Raw genomic sequence first — 20497 nt, 5'->3', positions numbered from 1 at the left:
AGAAAAAGACTTCCTTCTGGCTTGTTCATGTGCATTTGTACCCTCTAAGCTTCATCTTTCCGACACCCAGATTAGATATCAGGACTATGGAGGAAGGAACTGTGTCATCTCTTCTTCATCCTGTACATGGAGTCTGACTGCCGGTCAGAATGTTGTCTTCACTGGCTTCTGGCAATACTCACATTTTTCACCTTCCTGAGGCTCATCAATCATGTCATGACTATCCGGTTTGTGCAAAGCGACATTTAGAAATCAACGCAAAATATTGAAGTGGATCTCCTAAATCCAAACCAACCAGAAGATGAACTGTGAAAACAATAATGAAAAACACCACTTTCATTTTCCATGCAGAGTAGTTGAGTACTGTACAAAATAGCTAACATGCTAGTTTGCAAACAAATAAACAAAAAAGACACGATCAGAGTTTTTAACTTGAAAAATCTCTTTAAAAGTCTTTGCTGCTGATTCTCTATGGAGGGATGTTTCTTAAATACGCCTTGTTTTATCTTTTGAGAAATTGGCTGGAGCGTAAGGTATAATCCAGCTCTTCTGAAATTAAAACTGTGTTGCTTAAGCTGACTTTATTTTCCATTTACACCTGGATCTGACATCTCCCTCTCCAAGACCCCAGCGCTGATACTGCGTATTTTGGAAGTGTAGCTGTTTTTCTTTAAAAACAAAACAAAACAAAAAAACAAAAAAACAGTGTATCGGAAATGTGAACAATTGATTGAAAAGAACGTGAGGTTCCAAGGTTCCACTGTTACTCTTTGGATATTATAGTGCACGAAGATCATATTCTCTGACATGTTGTACCCTGGAACTGCTTTCAGGTATTTTCTGATCTGCTGTAGAGATAAACATGTGCCCAAGGTATTGCTATAGCTTGGTGCCCTGCTCTTCATGCCACGTTGTGTCTCTAATCCTCAGCACACAGGATTCTTGAGGAAATAGCTGTCAAATTCATTCGTTTACAAGACAGTGACCGATGTTTGTATTAGCAAGTCAGCTTGTTTCTGTCTACACTCGGTGATGGTGAAATGTGTTGGACTGGAGCAAGGGGGTCTTCTGGAGCTATTGAGGCAGTCTTTATGTTAGGAAGGAAGTATTAAAAGCTTCATTACTTCTTAAATGGCTTGTATAGGTTAAATTGTAAAACCTTAGCCTAGTCTGTGCTGAGACCTCTATTGCAAATGTGCACAAACTGAGGAGAAACTGACTGTCTTAACATTCTACAAAGTCTATCTTAATGGTGAGTGAAAGCATTGATTGGAATATGCAGATTACTACATCTCATCCGTATTAAGTGTTTGTTACCTGTAAGGGGCTTAATTCTCTTGCTTGGGTGTTTCTCACCAGTTTACTTCTGGAAACCACCATTCTATTCCTACTATGGCATCTGTCTCTAGATCACTTACCCTCTCTAAGATCCGTATCCAAAAGAGTTTTCAGCATTGTGCTGGCCTTGGCTGCCTGTGCTTCCCGTATGTGTCACATTCTATACTAGAAGAAAAACAGCATTTTAAGTTTTGGACTGCATGCTTCAACAGTGTCCTGTCTTATCTGCTCTTAAGCCAGTTTTGTTATAACACGGGCTTACCTGCCTTTGAGCATTTGCTGTGATGTACAGATATAGCTCACTTTGTTGTGAGGCCAATTTCAGGTAGTTAGCAATCCTTAATTGCCTAAATTTCTCCTAAAATTTCTTCCACAAAGCTACATTTCTATATTTCAGTGCAAACAACAACAAAAAAAATTGATTCTACAACTTAGTCTGTGGCAGGTACCTGAAGGCCAGTACACTTATTTGTATACATGTTCATGGTACTTGTTCCCTGTTAAAATTTTACTTCATTAAACATTATAAAGTAAAATGAGGATTTGATGGGTAACCAAAATCTTGCTAGTGTGGTACCTTTAACTTGCACTCAGACAAGTATTCCATGTCTGTTTGTATACAGGAATGCTTCCTCTCCACTTGAATATTCATGTTCATCATCTTCAGTTAAAAAATAGTAAAAAAATAATGCCAAACTTCTGCAAAAACCTTTGTGGTCCTGGCTTCACAATCTGGCCTACTCAGGCAATGTGCTTGACCCTCTGCAACAGCCACATCCAGTTCTCCCATAGCTTACCAAGTCTGCAGGACCAAATCAATTCTTTCTCAGCAATTTTCTCGCAGGCTAAATAACCATAGACTGTTTCTGGATCTTCAGTGGTTTTCCTACTTAGATGGTAGTGAATGGAAAAATTACGATCATCTTATTTGTAATAAAAATTGGTATTCTCAGAACATGTGCAGTACCGGTATTTTTACCAGTCGATACAAGTTCTGATCTCTTTCTCACTTGGTTTAGTTATCAAATATACCCTGGTCCTTTGCTTAGTGCAATACCCAAACTGCTCAACGTCATGCCGAGTGGAAGGGAATTCTAACCCTAAAGCTTCGTATGTGTCAGAGAGTAGGTGATCAGTACTGAATGTTTTTCTTTGACTGTCTGTTGATGTTGGACTTACTAGTCTCGTTACACTCTCACGTTTCCTGAAGAGCAGGCGGAACCTTAGGTTTGATTGCACAAGCACACAGTTGTGGGACTTGTTGAGTGAATTCTGGAGGGATTCCCTGAGCATTTCTTCTTTCGTCTGAGTATTTCATAGGCAAGGAAAGGGCTTTCTGTCAGGAAGAACAGAATGGTCTGAGGTTGCCTGTATCTATAAGATGAGGTGAGTTCTATTTGCTTATTCAAAGTACGATAGGAAGGAACATTTATTTATTCATATATGTATCAGAAGAAAATAAATGTTCCGATAAAATTCAAGGTTTCTATCTATACGATCCATAAACAAGTTCTCAGGACCAGTCTTCCTTCTGATTCATCTCTAGAGTTCTCACTCCTCTTAAGTCTTCTTTTGTCCCTCTTTCTCTGCATAAGATGGCCTCCTGGCCTTAGTATTTATAGGTATGCTTTCCCTTCTGTTCTACTGTCTTCGATTCATCTCTGTTTTCTCCAAGTTCTACTTTACCTATTCAATCACCATTAATGCCTTGTTAATTTTTTCTTTTTCTTTTCCTCTTTTACCTTATGAGAGGAGAACAGCTCTCATATTCCTATCCTTATCACATTCTACTGAATGTGATTGGATAATGAAGAAGTCCTTTTGAAGAAAGAGGACTCCAAACGCCAGAAAAATCTTTTGCTTCTGAATGTTCCCAGTGTGCGCCAGAAGCTACTTGCTTCTCCAGAAAGAAGGTGCTGTTCCTAGCCAGACAACTGTCAGTATAGTTATATGTAAAGTTTTATGGACTTCTACTCTGCACTGTTGTGCAGCGAAGAAGTAAAAATTTGCATTGTCATTAGTTCATTTGTACTTGCTCTAAATACAGCGTGACAGTCTTTAGGGTTCTCTCTTTCTCCAGCTTGTTAACTGAATGTCGGGAAGCTGAAAAACGTGGTTTTGAATGTACTGGGCTGAAAAAAATATATTTGTGCTTGTTTTATTTAACAGTTCTTCATTTAAAAGAATGAATGCAGCAACAGAATTATGTTAAATGAATAATGTACTTAATTTGTGCCTGACTGCACCTCTGCACAGGTCATCCGGAAGGGCTGGCTGACAATCAACAATATTGGCATCATGAAAGGAGGATCCAAGGAATACTGGTTCGTTCTAACTGCAGAAAGCCTGTCCTGGTATAAAGACGATGAGGTAAGGAATGAAAAAATAATGTCTACTTGAAAAACAATATGCATTCAGTCTTCTGAAATCAGCTTAAAATATGAAATTAACATGTACTGATTTGAAAGAATGATTTAAGGTTTTACCTGAGTTGTTTTTAATTTCTGTTTTTGATTTACGAGGAATGCTGACCCTCTAAGACTTCTATCAAAGTGTTGGTGACAAATATAGGGTGTTATGGTGGGTTTATTTTGTTTTGCAGCTATTTATTTATTTATTTTACTTCTCTTCCTGTGGTTTCACATGTAGATCTAAAAAGGAAAAAGCCTGTTTTGGAGTAGTCTGTTTATTTTTCTGTGTTTGTTTGGGCTGCTCTTATATGTCTACTGTAAGTTGATCATAAACTGTTTAGGTACAGTTACTCCTAAAAGTAACTACAGCAGTTGATTTAGTGATAACAATTGTTCCTTGGCCTCGAGTTCTGAGAGGCTGAAAAGCCTGGCTGCAGAGTTCTGTAGCCAAATGCAAAGGATGATCACATTTGCTACTGGAAATTCGGAAAAGGCTGAGGTAGGTAATAAGAGAACTGGAAAAAGTAGTTCTATGATAAACAAGATGTCCATGTTCCTTACTTTATTGAATATGAATACATTGTTAGGCAACTTTGGGAACCAATTTTTTGCTGATCTGTTCTGCTTAGGCTTTTTTTCCAACAATGTTAGCAATAATGTCCTCTATCCAAAATTCAAAAGCAGTCCTATTGTTAATTTTTGAAGGTTTAAATGGGATTATTCTGTACACTATCGTTTTTTTTTTCAATTATCATTGGAAAATTGGGCACAGGTAAAGAGAGAGTTTTAATGAGCTCTAAAACATCGCTCAATCTTTACATCAATTCTAAGTAATTATAAAAATATTGAAAATATTGAATTACTCACCCCAACAAAATATGGATTTGGTTGATGGGAATTATGCATACAACCCATACTTGGAACTTTTGCAGCATTTTACTGCAGTGGAGTTTCTAGAACCAGTGGTGAGAAGTTCTTATACTACTTCTGTACAGGAACTGCGGGACCCAGAGCAAAATCCAGAATGTGTTATTTATGAGAAGTAGTTACTCCAGTAATACTGTTGGTGGTGGAAATTTTGCTGGTCAGCAGAGTATTTTCCCTGTGTCTGTACCCATTTTGGAATCTTAAGTAGATGGTAGGATTGATGGACAAATTGGGTTAACCTTGAAGTTTATGCCCTTTACCCCTTTATTTAAGGTTTATATGGATTCGAAAGTACATACTATAACAAGAAAATGATTAAATTTTCAGTCAGAGATGTGCTAGGTGAAAACAGGGAATTTAATTCGAAGATCACTAAAATATAATGTGACATCATTAAAAAATGTGAAGTTGCCTTTATGAATGTGAAAACTTGTCTTTGTTTCTGATCTGCCTGGAAGAAATTACTGTCTTAGACTAGGTACGGGTAGCTGACTGCAGGTAAGTGATGTGGTGAAATTCATCCCTTCTATTTTCCATCTCAAGAGCTTGGAGATGCATCTAAGATGTGACGTGGCAACTTCTGAGGTAGTTTTGATGTTGTTTTTTTGAGTCTTAGCTTTGTTTAGTGGGAAACATAAAAATTCCTCAAAATATTTACGGAATGTCCTCTGCTATGCAACTTGAAAATAGCTGATTTGTTTTTATAGTGTGCTAGAGACAGTCACTCGGGAATTTCGGAATAGTACGTGGAGGGAATTGGCTGCTGTCTGATTTCCGTATGTGTATTTTATTTTATTTTTTTGAAGTTTTCTTAATTGCCAACCGGGTGTGTTTGAGAGTCATGGAAGTATCTGGAGGTCATTCAGGCTGATATGGGAGATGACTCAGGAATCTCTTACAGTAGTAAGAGAAGATAACAGAATCATAGAATCACCAAGGTTGGAAAAGACCTCCAAGATCATCCAGTCCAACCATCCACCTATCACCAGTATCTCCCTCTAAACCATGACCCTCAGTGCAACATCTAAATGTTTCTTAGATACCTCCAGGGGTGGTGACTCCACTACCTCTCTGGGCAGCCTGTTAACAGCACAGTATTCAATGTTTTGCCGGTGGAAGAAGTTCCCTGTTAAGTACAAATTTACTGTATAATTTGATTATTCTGTTCTGGGGAGTAGGTCACAGAGTTGTGTTGGATTTCTTTTACTTCAGGGCCTTTCCCAGTAGGACTCGAAAATTAGCAGGGTCTGTTTTAGACACTTTCCGAAAACGGTCAAAGCCACAGCTTGACATTCGATTTATCAACAGATTGGGGATTTGTTTCAGGAACAGAACTACTGCCTTCTGAAAATATAGCAGCAAATATTTGCTCTCCTGGCTGAATTCCAATTTGTATAATTATATTTGGTGTCCTTAAAATGTTCTCCTCACTTTCAGCTTGGTTTGGTAGTTGTCACATCCTGTTCTTGGATTGTTACAGCAAAGGCTTCATGCTGCTGTGTCTACACCCCAGGAAGATATGTGGTGCTCAGCGACGTGTGAAGTGATACCCATGTTTACATGTCTGCCCTGTGCCCAGCGCTGCATGGGTGCGTACTCTGGGAGGTCACAGGGAGTTCAGGTCCCCTGTGTCCCTTCTGGGGCTCTTTCCTGGCAGTGGGAGCATCTCCTTGTGACTGGGGGCAGCTCTGCACTCTGCAGCAGCTCTGCACTCGCCTTTGTTCTGCCGAGCCAGCCACAGCAATGAGTTCATTCCCCTGTGCCTCTACCCCTGAGCGAGGAGGGCTGCAGCTTCTGTGCACCAGAGAGCTCTGACAATGTGCTGCACAAAGCCACAGCGCTTGCTGGGACCTCTGGGGCTGTGTGTAAGCTGAGCCTGTTGTGTGTAGTCTGGAATTTACTCGGAGATGGAAATCGCTCTCTGAATGCGAGTAGTTGCTTGCTAGTCCCATTAGGAGGATGCAAATTATTTCTTCTACTTGTAAGTTGTGGCTTTTGTAGCAGACAGTACAGTGGAATGCATTTTGAAGTAACGCATTTCAAAATTTGTTGCATGATATCAGTACTGACAAAAAAAGAAACCAATGGTTTCTTTTCCTCCTTATTGATGTGGTTTTGCTGCTGCTCAAACATGCAAGGGGATTGTAGTGCTAGATGAGATGAGAATCAGTGCTAAGGGTACTTTTCAGTCTTGTAGTTATGGATCAGCATGGGTACCGTGGTTATGCTATTAGGTATGTGTACATTTGTTTCAATTAGTTTCTGGCCCTGCATATAGTTGCTTGTGTTCTTAAACTTGTTGCATGACTGTGACATTGTGCTTTTCCATGAGCTTAAGACTAAGCATGGAAAATGTTGTGTACTGCTTTGAGACTGTTGTAAATAAGTGCAAAATTAGCACATTTATATAGCTCACAAATACAGGTTTCTTTAGTGAAGTACTCTATGTAATACCAGCTGAAGCATTACAAGATACATCTCCCACCAAAAAAGAAATATATATATATATCATATATATATACATGTATTTGAAATCTAAACATTTCAGCTCTCTGTTGTTACTGCTTTCACTAACGCAGAAAGCTGTAACATTTTGTGCTAGGGTTCCCTTAAAAGTCAACCTGCAAATTTGAAGTTTTGGAATTAGCAGCTTCTACATTAGGACAGTATGGGCTTTGGGAATGTGGAACGTCATTCCAGTGGCTCAGAAGCTCTCTGTCATAAAGAAAAGGACACCGTCTGTAAAGCAATGCAGCATTGTTACAGGGCATGGTCAGAGAATTCAATTTATTATTCTTTCCAAAGCACTCAGAGGCCTCAGTGTAGACCAAAGGGTGCCATGCTGCGGCTAGAATAAGAACTTCTAAAAATGTGAAATTTTTGTTACTTTGAAAAATCCTTTTTATTCTGATTTCCAAATCAAATATTTCCTTTTTCCTTTAATAGCAAAGGGCAGTATCCAGTGGTAGATGCAGCCTGTGTTATAATTTCTGTTTATTCCCAATTGTAAAACTCGGTGAGGTTTGGGAGGGAGATAAGAAGATAAATGAGGGGGGTAAGAGAGCAAAATGGGGAGAAGTTCCTCTTGGGGTCTGACATTGTGTGTGTTTCTAGGATTAACGTGCCACACAGCAAGCTGCACTCACTTCTATGGCTAGCAGCAACGTTTGTGGTTCGGTACAACAGCAGTCTAAGAGCGCGAGTGGCTCGGGTTTTATGGCTGAGAACTCTCTCCTCCCATTTACAGTGGTGCTGCAGAGCTGCACGTAAATAAAACCTGTCGTTAGTGAGTGAATGAGAACAACTAGGAAAAGAGTACTATAGAAAGCACAGTAAAAATTTCACCAGTGGGTTTTATTGTATTTTATAGGCACTGTTGGTTTGACTCTAGGTGGGTTGCAGGACGCGGCTTGGTTACTGACCGACCATCTGAGATCCAGAGCGACTCGTGGCTGCAGCTCTTGGTGAAGATGCTCTGGGGTGTCAGAGCCGGCTGTCACTCAGGCTGGGTTGTCATGTGACTGCCTGTCTGTGCCTGCTGTACAGGTGAGAGGATGTTCTGCACAGCAAGTGTAGACAGGCAGACACATGACAACTCCGTCCAGCCAGTCCCTTGGAGCCATCACCGCTGGTGGGGATCGCTTTGTACCCATCCGCTTTGGGGGCTTTGTTGGGGGGAGCACACAGAACTAAACTTTAAAGCATTGCGAGCTGTAGGACAAGAACATAATTTGATTTTATTCAGAAAATAAGCATTTCAGTACATCAGTTGGCATTGTGCTGACATGGATCAGAGATACGATTTCAACACATAAAACGTTGTTAAAAAAGAAAAGAATTGAAACCGTAATTTATTTTATATGCAACTCGTACAGGAGTCTGCCTGCGTATTGCACTCATGCGTAGTAACATAACCAGATGGTTTTACTCTTCTTGGAAGCACAGAAATACTGAAGTTCAAGATAAAGGATTTGTTTACACAGTACATATTTTCTAGGAGCAGATAAGTACAATAATCTTGCATGTAAAAAATAAATAAAAACCTTCCTGTATAAATGGAGCCAACAACTTGCACATTAACCCAGTTAAGGGAGGTGTGCTGGAAAGAAAACCAGTTGCATTTTATATTAATTACGGTAATATGTGAGAGCTATCCCCTTACCATGATAATATCTCTTTTGTATTTTGCTTTACATATTATTTCGATTTAACTTTCTCTCAAAATCATAATTTGTTAGAAAACAGATTTGTTGAGCTTCAGTCAGTTTTTCAGTTAAATATTGAGCATCATTTACATCACAAGATGTGCTGCTATATATAAAATGTATACAGTGAATGTAATCCAGTTTTTCTATGACGTTTACACCATCATTGAGGCATTGTTTCAGAAAGTATAAACACACTGGATGCATGAAAGAGGTAGGAGGTAAATAGTTGTATCCCTTTTTTTACAGATGGAATAATTCTGTTTAATAATGGTGTTCTTATATCCCTGTTGCTCACTAGTGCCTCCATAGGTAAGCAGCAAGCCTTCAAACCACTCTTAAGCATATCTCATACAAGAGGAGCATTGAAGCTCTAGTCTGAGAGCTGATTTTAAAGGGGGTGCATTTACCAAAGGGCTGATGGCATGGATAGTCCAGTAATAAATACATGGTAATTGTGGCGTTGTGGCTGTAATAATTATTTTGCCTTAAAATTAAAGACACTCTAGCTAAATAGAAGTTGAATTATACAAATTAAGGATCTCAGTTATGTGAATAAAATATATCCTTTTTCCTTGAAACTAGCAACGTGGAGTAATGCAACTTAAAAACCTAATCAAACATAAAGCATGACTACCTAATTTAGACGCGATTAATTAATTCCAAGGCATTCAATATGCTCCTTTTAATTTTATAATGCGCTTGCTTATAAGTTTACTTAGAACTCCAGAGATACGAGTGGGCTCTAAGGTGGCACGCCTTCCTGCCCGCTTGACCATTTTAAAGCAAAAAGTGTCAAATTAGAAGTACTTTTAAAGCACAGATAACACACTGCTTGTTTTATAGATTATATCAGATATAACTTCTGAATTTAGTTGTCAAATAAATCAGTAGTATGGGAAAAAACTAGATCTCAGTTTCTATGGATCTTTGAAAGAATTGTACGGTAAAAATTGTTGGCGAACTATAGTATAAAAGGACTGGAAAAACAAAAACATGCATTGTAATTAATAGATTTCCTATTAGCAGCAATCAGGGAACTCGTTAGTAGGAATTGTAAATGAAAGATCGTGCGGTCTTTCTAATATCTGTGCACAGGGAGAACTCATCAAGCAATCAGCAAATGGCTGTACTGGTTGTAACTGGGGCGCGTTTGTTTTGCCTTCAGTGAATTCGCTGGGACTGCTCCTGGTACTGCTCTGTCTCCACTTGATTCTTATTTAAAAGCAGATATTCCTTAAAAGTTGAATTCTAGTTGGTTTGACAAAAGGGCTAAATGTTTGTGTGCTCTGTGTCTGGTTCATTCATTAGCTCCGGAAAGGGCTTATGAATATTTTAGAGTACTCGTCACAAAATCCTATGATTTCCAATGTTATTTTTACAGGAACCTTTAGGAAGGATTTGGCTTTAAATATAGGTAGTTTGGAAATCAAACTGAGAATTATATTCTGTCCGGCTGTGATCAGGACTTCTTATTTAAGGGAAGGTTGTTATTTTTAGATACTGTTTTGCAGTGCAGCACAGAAGTACAATAGCATTATTCAGGAAAGTTTCATTCTAAACGCTGCAGTTTCCTGTCATCTTCTAGTTTTAAGCCTGATCCTTAATATTATTTTAATTAGATTTTATTAAAATGAAGTGCAGTTCAGGAAGCAAAGCCTTCTGCAAATAAAAGTTAGTTTATGTCCTCGATAAGATCTAAGTAATAAAATAATAATAGAAAAGAAGCAAAAAAACCCACCCAGCCTAAGATCTACATTTTTACATTTTCCAGCCTGCTCAACATCTTTTCATTTAAAGATGATCATCACTTAACTCTGTATTTAGGAGTTCGGAATTGTTTGCAAGAATTTTGCTATTTGGATTGTACGATTTTTCCACCCAGCGATGTTACTTGGGTGGTCTGCAGGAGTGCTTGGGGACGCGCGGTGATGGTGCAGGGAGGGGGGCAAGGAGCGGGGAGAGCAGAGCAGTGTCCTTCCTGCAAATGCAGACGTGTTACATAGCGCTGGTAACTGTAATGCAGAAGGCACCATGCAACTTAAAGACAAGGCTGAAAAATGTCAAATGCCATTTTTTAAAGTATTTTTTTTTTGCCCTTGGGTCCTCGCTTGCTCTGTATTTTTCTAGAGCTCAGTGGCTTCCCACTCTCCTTTTTTTTTTTTTTCCCCCTCTCAAAAAAAAATAAATATAGAAAAATTTTGAAATATTTTTTTTCTCTTCCGTATTTAATTTTTTTGGTTGTACTTAAAGATAATGCTCCTCTAAAGATAGAAGTTCATTATATTGAAACCCTGACTACTTAACTGTTCACACCAGCTTTCATTTGCTTTTCTTGCTTTTGTGCATTCTATAATAACGTGGGCTGTATCCTTTAACTCTTACCACAGGTCTAAGCTTTGGTATCCATCTGGTTGCACAGAAATCTCTCTGATTTATTATGTATTGGAACTTGCTCAAATGTATATATATATATTAGTCTTTGCAAATAGTAATGCTTTTTTCTGCTCATGGAAAGATTGTATACGGCTGCCTTGTGTTTATTGTCATGCCTATTTAAAACCTCTATTTTATAACTATGAAAGTCTTTTCTGTATGATTATGATCAGCTAGAACTTTTCTTAGCTAAAACAGCCCCGTTTGAAGAACAAGAGAATCACTTAATTCACTTTGGAAATGTTTTGATTGCTGAGCTGAAGTAGATATACTTCCTTATTCATTGCTAACAATACAGGCTTTCTTCCCGTATCTGCTGCTTTGTGCGCAGCCTCCCCCCCCCCTTCCCAAGCCCTAAGCCAAGGGGCCTCCTAGCTCTCAGCCCTGCAGGCTAAAAATGTAACTTTGAGGAGTCATGGGTGTATGGGAGGGGAATCACTTCCTAAATCCAGCAAGGCCATTTAAAATAAAGATTAATGCAAATAGTGCACTAGAGATAAGAGAAATACTCGCTCTGTACGTTTTCATGGTCCTTGCTTATTTAGCCAAAATTGACGCAAGCTATCTCTAACAGGGTTTCGCTAACAGCCTGTTGCTGACTGGATAACGCTACATTCTTAATTTCTTGATCAGAATTATCAAACAAACGAACAAAATGTAAAAGTGAATATGCAAATCAGCAATAGGTAGAAAATATATTTGCGAGCAATCATGTTTCCCCTGAACGGGTAATAAAGCAAGTTTCTTAATGCAATTTGAAAGCCATTTTTCTACCGTTTAAACAAAAAGTCATAAAACTTATCAGACTCTTTTATGCCTAAAACAGCAATCAAACTTAAAGATTAAGAAATACTAATGCAAGCCTGAATCTCATTCCTTTCCTTTAATTTCTACCTATCTCTTCAGCTTTCTTATTAATTACTACATTTAACTTTCTTTTAATTTCACTTTAAAGTAGAACAAGAGTAAAAATTCCTTCTGCTCAGACTATGATGGATTAAAACCCGCTAATTTAATACTGAGGTGAAATAAGGGAAGAGAGGGTGGGCAACCTGGAAGTACTTCTACAATTAAAAAACAAATAATCATTCTTTAAGTCAAAAATCATGAGCTTTGATGGGAGGGTAAGGGAAATGACAGTGCTAGTTCCCGCTTCGTAGGCTTTAAGGCAAGCAGTATAGGCACAGTCACGCTAATGCTACACGGCCACGTCTTCCCAGTAGGACTTCTATTGATTATTGAGGGAGCAGTGAGAAAGGTAATAATAATATACATATTTTAAGAAATTGTACAGCATCAAGGCTGTCTGAAATATAACACACATTCTGCAAAATTGCCTGCTTATTATACTAATGGCTGCATATTTCTGCTAATTCTCTTTATAGTACAGCTATTGCAAGTCTTCCTGGCAATAATGAGCACCATATAGATGGGATTTTTTTTTCTGGTTGCAGTAGTTTGTTACTAGTGTTAGCTTTAGGGGAGCTGACTCTGGAGTTCAGCTGGTATCAGATTGCAGCCCAGACTTTTTGTATTATTCTGTCCGTGGGGATTTCATTCAGCCTGAGGGTTTTTTTCCCCTACCAGGACAGCTGGAAATTCACCAAAGCAAACTTCTGCATTCGTTTACAAATTCCATTTCTATCAGTGGGATTTAGGACAAAGTAACTTATCATTTTGTTAGAAGATGTTAGAATGTTAGAAGAAATATCAGCAAAGCAAACTATACATCAGCGGCAACAATCAATCGGTGCTGATCACTTGTAAGCAATAGCCAGGCAGGTATGGGGTGGAAAGCTGTTTGTTCTGTTTTATTTATTGATTGATTTGCATTACTTCTCCCCATTACATCCTGCACTTTCAGAGTTAATTTTTCCTGAACAATCAAATATTTTGTACACTAAATGGCAGAAGCCAAGCACAGAATAGTCATATATTCCCTATGGCATCCCTCCCAATTTTCATTAGTACACAGAGCATAGGTTACTTGCAAAGAAGTTTCAGTTGCATATAAAATCAAAGTACAGTTCTCCCAACAGTGATATATTTTACAATAATTTAAAATAATATTCATGCATTCATTTATATTACTTTATTACTTTAAGAGAAAGTATTTTCTTAAAATTGATCTTCAGATCAATAGTTCATAACGAGCTATTCAGAATACATACTTCTAGCAAGCCTCTTCTGCATTAAAAGAAAACAATATACTCCTTAGATATTTATACTGATTGCTGCAAGTAAAAAAAAAAATATATTAAATTTACCTTTTTAGTTTGTGGGCAAAAATAAACTTTATTTTAAATTAAAAAAAAAAAAAAAGGAAATGACCGACTTCAACTATGCTCTTGTACACTTCTCTAAGCAGTACACGTCTAGGTAGTATACCTCTCTCATTTCTTGCATAGGTTTTAGTAAATCATCAGAGCTCCATCTTTCTTGCAGTGATGACTGGAGGAAGGGGGGGGGAGTCACCTAGGTTTGCCAGGTCATAGGCCAGGTGTTCTTCCAAAGTAGGCCTTACCAGAATGTCTTCCCCGCATTATTCTGCAGTCCTCCTTTTTCACAGTGTCCCTTTGCGTTTCTTAATCCCTAGTGTGCAAAACCTGTGAAGAAAAATACTGTATATGAGATCTGAAAGGAGCAATAAGTGTCTTCTCCTTGGCAAGAGCAACTGGCGTCCCCAATAGTCCATGTCGCTGCTTTCCCTTGCCCAGTCTAACCAATGTGCAGACTACTGTACAACAGCATTGTCCTGAACAGGTAGTCTGAACACTGGGGCGACGGAGCAGGATCTCCGGACGCTTCTATTTATTTATTTTAAATCCTCTTTTAGTCTTTGGGAAAAACTGCCTTCCTGCATCACGGGTTGTGCTCGGCTCTCCCTCACACTCTGCAGCACTCACTGAAACACACTGAAGTGCTGTGATTTCCAGTCTTGACGTGGCACATTTGCAGCAGACTGGGGATCTGGCAATGAATTTAGGACCAGGAAAAGGGGGAGGGCTGGGCCTGAGAGTCCATATATGGGATGATGTCACCCTAGGGAGGTTTGGGTATGCACTGTGCCGCTGGTGAGACCGCTAGAATTGCCTGCTCTCAGACATGGGTCTGTGTATAAAATGGTACCAGATGTTTTAGTGTAATGTTAAGCAGTCATTTCATCTTCAGGCCAGATTTTTTTCTTCAACTGGGCAGGAAGTGGGCCCCAGTATGGAAAAGCTGTAAAAAGTCAAGATGTACAGTTTCGCTGCAGCCAACGGAGAGCGAGTTAACGTAGGCGCAGAATTTGCTGTTTTCTGCAGGCTGAAAAACTGAATTTATAAAAAGAATTCAGATTGAGAATCTGCTACAAAAAGCCAATGCTTATTTTGTTTCTTTTTAATGCCTCCAGTTGTGCTTTTATATTTTAGCATTTCAGACCGAGCAAAGGGCAAATAGGTTCATTTTTTCTTGGAACTGTCAGCGGCATGCAGGCTGCCGAGACTTGAACAGTAATTAGAGTTACTTCCTGAAAGTGAAGCCCCCATGAAAAGTCTGGAGAAATGTTCTTTGTCATAGCCTCTACATGAGTAATTAGTTCCACATGTGGCCTTCCTATTTCCCTTCAGCTATTTTGGCTGGCTGGCTGAATACTTTGCTATAGCTCAAGACTTAAAGAAGCTTTAAAGTTTTCATTTCAAGCATCCACTGTGAAAATAGCTATTTCTGGTGTCATAATAAATTGCTTCTGGTAGATCAGTGCTATTAGGCCTGGCATTGTTTTTCACTGGTAACCCTACTGGTCCCATTTTTCTTTTAATGGTGCTTGGTGGAACTATCCTGCTAAATTTTATCTTTGATGTTTACCAGATCTATTGAATTTTGCCAAGTATGACTTTACCGTAGATTTGAAGATACTCTTCCCACAGGCATCTATCCTTTTTCTCCTGTAGACTTTTTATTTCTTTGTTAGTTCTCCTGTTGATTCTAAGTGTTGTGCCATTTTTTTTAAAAAAATTTTAATCTGCTTTAGCTTGTGGCCTAAAACAAAGGGATACTTACTGGGTAGACTCTTCCAAAGTCAAAGCTGTAGATGACTTTATATAGGATGTGCACTTTATGGAATTGCTGCCAGTAGCTCTTTTTCTGCTTGGAAGTCTGAGAATTGGGACTTTGTTCTGAAAGGTAGATATCCACCAACTTTGTGAACAGCTTTGGAAAGAACTACGTATGTAAATCTAAATGTGTGCTGTGAGCTCTGCTGTCCTGAATAACTTTGACATGATGCGGTTCTTCCTAGGTGATGGCAGATGCTCTGGGAGACGTAGCTTCTAGAGGCACACACAGGGCAGGTTGCAGAGCCCTAACTTCAGAGAGCACTTATACAATAAACTTGTACATCAGGGAAGGTGGTTTCAGGGTCTCCAGCTGATGAGAAGGAAAGGTGACTTGCAGACTGCTTTGTTGTGGTAGCATGCCAAGCGTTGGGCATCTTGGATTGCACGTCCAGTTCCACCATTTGGATCATGGCAGGCTGATATGCACCCAAGCAATGGTGAGATTTTTTTAATTAGCAAAGGTAAAGGTTTGGAGAAGCTATAAAAGGAGGTTTAAGGTGAAAAGTGCTTGACTTTCTAAGGAAAGTGCGTAAGAGAAAGTGAATTGATGCATGAGAGCTATTAGAGGTGAGGTTGTTAAAACGAACGAAGTAGGAAAGACTCTGGACAAGCCCAGAGGGCTCCTTGTCTACATAACTCAGCACTTGCAGGAGCCAGCCTTCTTATTGTATAACCATTTAGCACTTACCTTCTGGAAGAAGAATATGATTTTGGAAAGAGTGAGTAGTGAGAGACTTCTGTACATGGGACCCTAAGTATAGCGGGTCACATTTTCCCAAGTGAGGAAGCATCAGAGATGAAGAGCAAGAAATAGCTGTGCTGTCAAGAAAAGACGGTGTTCCAGGGATCCTCTTTCCGTACCAGGAGGAGACGTGGTCTGACATCTCAGTCCCTGCAGTATAGGTTGCAGAGGTCCTCAACAAAACAAGAGGTAGTGTGTTAAAGACCCAAGCAGGTTTAGGATCTGAGGAATGTGAAATTTTGAATTTTGCTGCTGACTGCTGCAGCATTAGTCTGTGAATTTTTCACGAGATGGTTAAATAGAACCAGAATGGCTCATTGCACTGCGGCCTGGAAATTCTCCCCCTCTAAGCTTGTTTCCTGGCAAAAGCTGAACTCTGGAGGAATGGAGTACATGAACAGAGGTTTGGGCTTGTTCTGGGTGCCCAGAAGGATGCTAAGGCCTTATCAGGGAGAGCTTCTAATACAGTGCAAAGCTATTCAGACCTCTTAGGGATGTTTCTTTTTACTCCATACATCCTATTTGGCTAGTTACACACATCCGTGTTAAGCGTTTAGACCCAGTCCCTCCTTTTTCACTTGGTCTCTGTTTGGAAGGGTGTAGGTCCAAAAAGAAATGGACATTTCCATTCCTTCTGATAACACGTGATATCTGAAATATTGAAAATCTTCTGCTGAATAGCTCCCCAGGTATACTGTGGGTTTTAAAAGTGTTTCTGACAAAATCGATACACTTGCTTTTACTTAGCTGTAGTACTTAAGTGGCAAGTCACTTTCATGGTTGCAGTAACCTTGACTCAGAGAGTTTATATCAATAATAAATTGTTACCAGACATCATCGTGAGTTTACCTTCCAGACGTAAGAATAAATGTTCGTTTTTCATGAGTTGATTATCATTCTGACGTTTCTGACATGCCCATGAACTCAGCCCAGTGATGAAATTCTTTTCTACAAGCCTAAAATATTATTTTATTATTATTATTTTATTTTAACTTTAATGAAACTAAGGGTTTTGAAAAGTCCAGTTTCTTTCTTCTTCGTTGACACTTAGTTGGAGGACCACCATGAAAAAGAAAATAGCTGTATTTCTGCTGGATTATCTCCTTTTACTGCATTATAATTCCAGGCCCCTCTCCATGCTGAACAGGACGGGCTTCTTTTAAATGGTCTTGGTGCATAGCTAGTACGGGAGCTACATGCTTCTTGTTGTTTGTAAAGCTTTCTAGGCTGTATTTACACTGGAGAAGTGGCTGAACTGCTGCTAACACACGTTTTTACATTAAAAAATTATTGCAGCAAGTGTCTGGACAATTGTAAATTTTGTATCTCTAGTTTTCAGAAGCTCTAGATATGATCCAGGGAACTACAGAACAGTAAGCTGGATGTCTGCAGCTGATAAATTAGTTGAATAATAGCAGACAATTGAACATAGTTATTTTTGAAATCATTCTGCAAAAGAAGGTCATCTGCCATAATTTGTTCTGAAGTTTTTGCACATCCAGCAGGAAAGATTAACCCTTTTCAGCACTCAAGAAGCTAAATCATGCCTTAGGAGGCTGAGAAACAGGTAGGCGTAGAACACAGGGAACAGAACAGATAGGCTTTTTCATCATAGCAAAAAAAACCCCAAACCACCATATAACCACATACTTTCAGGGGTCTGATTTTTGTTACCGGAGTTGATGCTGGGTATTTGTAAAAGGGTGATAAGTTAGTAACCATGTGGGGAGAGGAGATGCGAGGCCTGAGGAAGCATCTTCACGTGAGGAGAGTGTCTCTGATGCTTGCTTCGTTAGCATTTGTCACCCATTAATTAACTGATATCAGTGACATCAGGGCAAAGTCTAATGTAGCCTTGCACTCCTGTTGTTTATTAGTACTCCACTGCAACCTGACCCACTCATTTATTTTTATTAAAGTTTGCTCTCTGGCAATTTTGTTAATTCTGGCAAATGCACGTAGGAATGATCTGTGCTTACAGGTAGTTGTGTCCATGGCTATGAGAAAGAATGATGAAGTGTGTTGCTCATTTTGCACCTTAACCTCATACCATCAGTTGATGGTAACTTTATTTGTGACATGAAAAAAAAACTACAAAGTTGACAGCAATTTACAAGTGCTAACAAAAAAATCCCTTTGATAGGGACCCCTGTATGAAGGCTGCATTACTGCTAAGAACCACATCTCTCATCTCTAAGTGCTGCTCAGTTTTCTGAAAGGTCTGGCCTTGGTGTTGCAGGTAGTGATTTGTTCTTTTATAAATTACTTTAGTCTGGATCTGTGTATTCTGGGTAACCTTCCACCTCTGTTGGGTGGTTCTGTGAGTAAAGCAAATATTGGGTAGGTGAACTGTAGCCCCTAAACACCATGTTCCTGGTTCTTATCCCTTCTCTGACCTCTTTTTTGTCCCCTCTGGCCTGCTTTCTCTCTTCATCAGACATATACCTTGGATGTCTCAGCATATTCACTTTTCCATTTTCTCTGTAATGCTGTTTTTCTTTCTCCTGAATCAGTTCTCTACTCTGCATGTGCTTTGCCTCCACCTTCATGGGAGTTTGCAAGAAAGACGTGAAAGGGGAGAAAGTGAAGGGGTCAGTCCCTATACTTTGGGCACCTGACAGAATTTTGGAGCCTGTGTTCTGACCTGGGGAAACAAACTTGACAACCAGGGAAGGTTATAAAGCAGGTATGTTTATTACGGCGCTGCGCCCACATGCCGGGTGCAAGGGGGTATCCCCATCCTAGCTTGCACAATGAAAGGCAGAAAACTTCCATATTTAAAGACCAAAGGCGTACATATTCATAGCATTCCTGAGGGAGGGAGGGACTATTACAATTAATTCTGAGAAATCATTCTGATATTCTCCACCCCAGAGTCACGCCCACTGAGCATGCGTAGTGCCTCCTGGTGGTCGTCTTCGGGGGTCGTGGGCATGAAGGCTGTACCTCTTCCTCACTGTGTACTCTTGACCTTGGCATGGCTGAAGAAGGTGATCCAGCTTCGGCTGGTTTTCTTCAGGATGTAGTCTCCAATTCAGTTCCAACGGCCAGTCAGCAACTTCTAGGTTTCCTTGCCCCATTAATCCATATCCATCTTTTGTTTGTTTGAAGCTGTATTCTAACCCTTTCCTCCCTCAGTTCCCTGTATCTTCAGTGAGCAGGGGACAGCTCTGTGCCAGTGAGGTGGGTACTTGTAGTTAGCCAGCATCAGTATCCACCCTTGTGTACCGAGGAAATAAACAGTAACGAGAGGTTCAATACTGATGCCACTTTATTTTTTTCTTTTTTTCCCCTCATTAGCAGTCTGGTTATTTTCACCCTGGTTATAATGTGTGTGTCGTTTTGTGGTCTTGTATTGTTCAGTATTTTTATTGCCTTCAGAGCCAGTGGTCAAATTTTACCAATATATAACCAGAAATGTTTGAAACTTATTGGAGTGCCATAGGTAAGGAATCCTCATATCTGGGGGACTTTGTGCTCCCTGTGTATTTTCCAGCTTCATTTTAGTGTATGGCCACGTAACTGAACATCTGACCTGATTTTTGGACAGCAAATTGTTTCTAAGGAGCTGTGTAAGTTCAGCACAGTGGTAACAGTGGTTGTAATGACTGAATGGCAGCGTTTAGTTTGTATGAAGGTTATTTCATTCTTGCTAAAATAAAAATCTGCCTTGTTGAATTGTTGTGGCCTAATGGGGGAGGTGTCCTCTATGCCTGTCATGTTTTTCTTTAGGAAAAGAACAGGATATGGAATAGCTTGGACATTTCCTGAGTCATTGCTTACTCATACACAACACACAATTAGTGGAGATGCAAAATTAGCTGAGCTAAGTTAATTTTCAGAGTAGTGGTGAAGAGCATGATATGCCCTGGATTAACACTGTCTTCTTTCTTGCCCGCTGTGATCTCCTCAGACTTTGCTTTAGCCCTGAAGCACGCTAGTGTTAAGCTGTTGGACCCTTTATAAAACCCAGATGTGCAGCTGAATCAAGTGTTCTTTCTCCCCACTCAGACTCAGATGATTCACTCAGGTTACCACATCACTTAATGAACATTGTGTCTCAGAGAAGATGTCACTTCTGTTGCAAAGTGATTGTAGTATTCAGAAAAGCAAAATAACGGGATGATAAAAGGGAACTAAGTATCTCAGTGAGTGTAGGCGGATGTTATTTATTGCTTAGCAAAAGCAAAGATACATCATGGATAAACTTGCCATGGTTTTCTTGGTTGGTTCTTTTTTGTTGTTGTTGCTTTTTTTTGTTTGTTTTTTTATTCTTTTCCAGAAAAAGAAGGAAAAAAAACTTTTTGAAAATAGAACTGTCGGGATGACCAGAAAAAG

At 39.4% G+C, this 20497-nt stretch overlaps 1 protein-coding gene and 1 long non-coding RNA gene across 9 annotated transcripts in view; one reads left to right on the top strand and one right to left on the bottom strand.

Moving 5' to 3' along the window:
• DNM3 (dynamin 3) overlaps positions 1 to 20497 on the top strand; it is a 185135-nt gene that overhangs the window by 47229 nt on the left and 117409 nt on the right. For all 8 annotated transcript variants that reach the window (XR_002441228.1, XR_002441227.1, XM_021405054.1 and 5 more), the window contains one exon: positions 3595 to 3708. Coding sequence is in view for 6 of the 8 variants with exons in the window: in XM_021405054.1 (XP_021260729.1) it covers positions 3595 to 3708 (114 nt within the window). In the remaining 2 variants the exon portion in view is untranslated. The remainder of the gene's footprint in view (positions 1 to 3594; positions 3709 to 20497) is intronic.
• Positions 8010 to 14111, bottom strand: LOC110402706. The gene is made up of 2 exons (XR_002441254.1): positions 13842 to 14111; positions 8010 to 8387 (listed from the first exon to the last, which is right to left on the bottom strand). It is a non-coding gene; the product is annotated as an uncharacterized LOC110402706 (long non-coding RNA).

This window comes from Numida meleagris, chromosome 7, assembly GCF_002078875.1.
Source record: "Numida meleagris isolate 19003 breed g44 Domestic line chromosome 7, NumMel1.0, whole genome shotgun sequence".
Lineage (NCBI taxonomy): Eukaryota > Metazoa > Chordata > Aves > Galliformes > Numididae > Numida > Numida meleagris.
The sequence above is the reverse complement of the archived record's forward strand: the minus strand, read 5'-3'. Positions and strand labels throughout refer to the sequence as shown.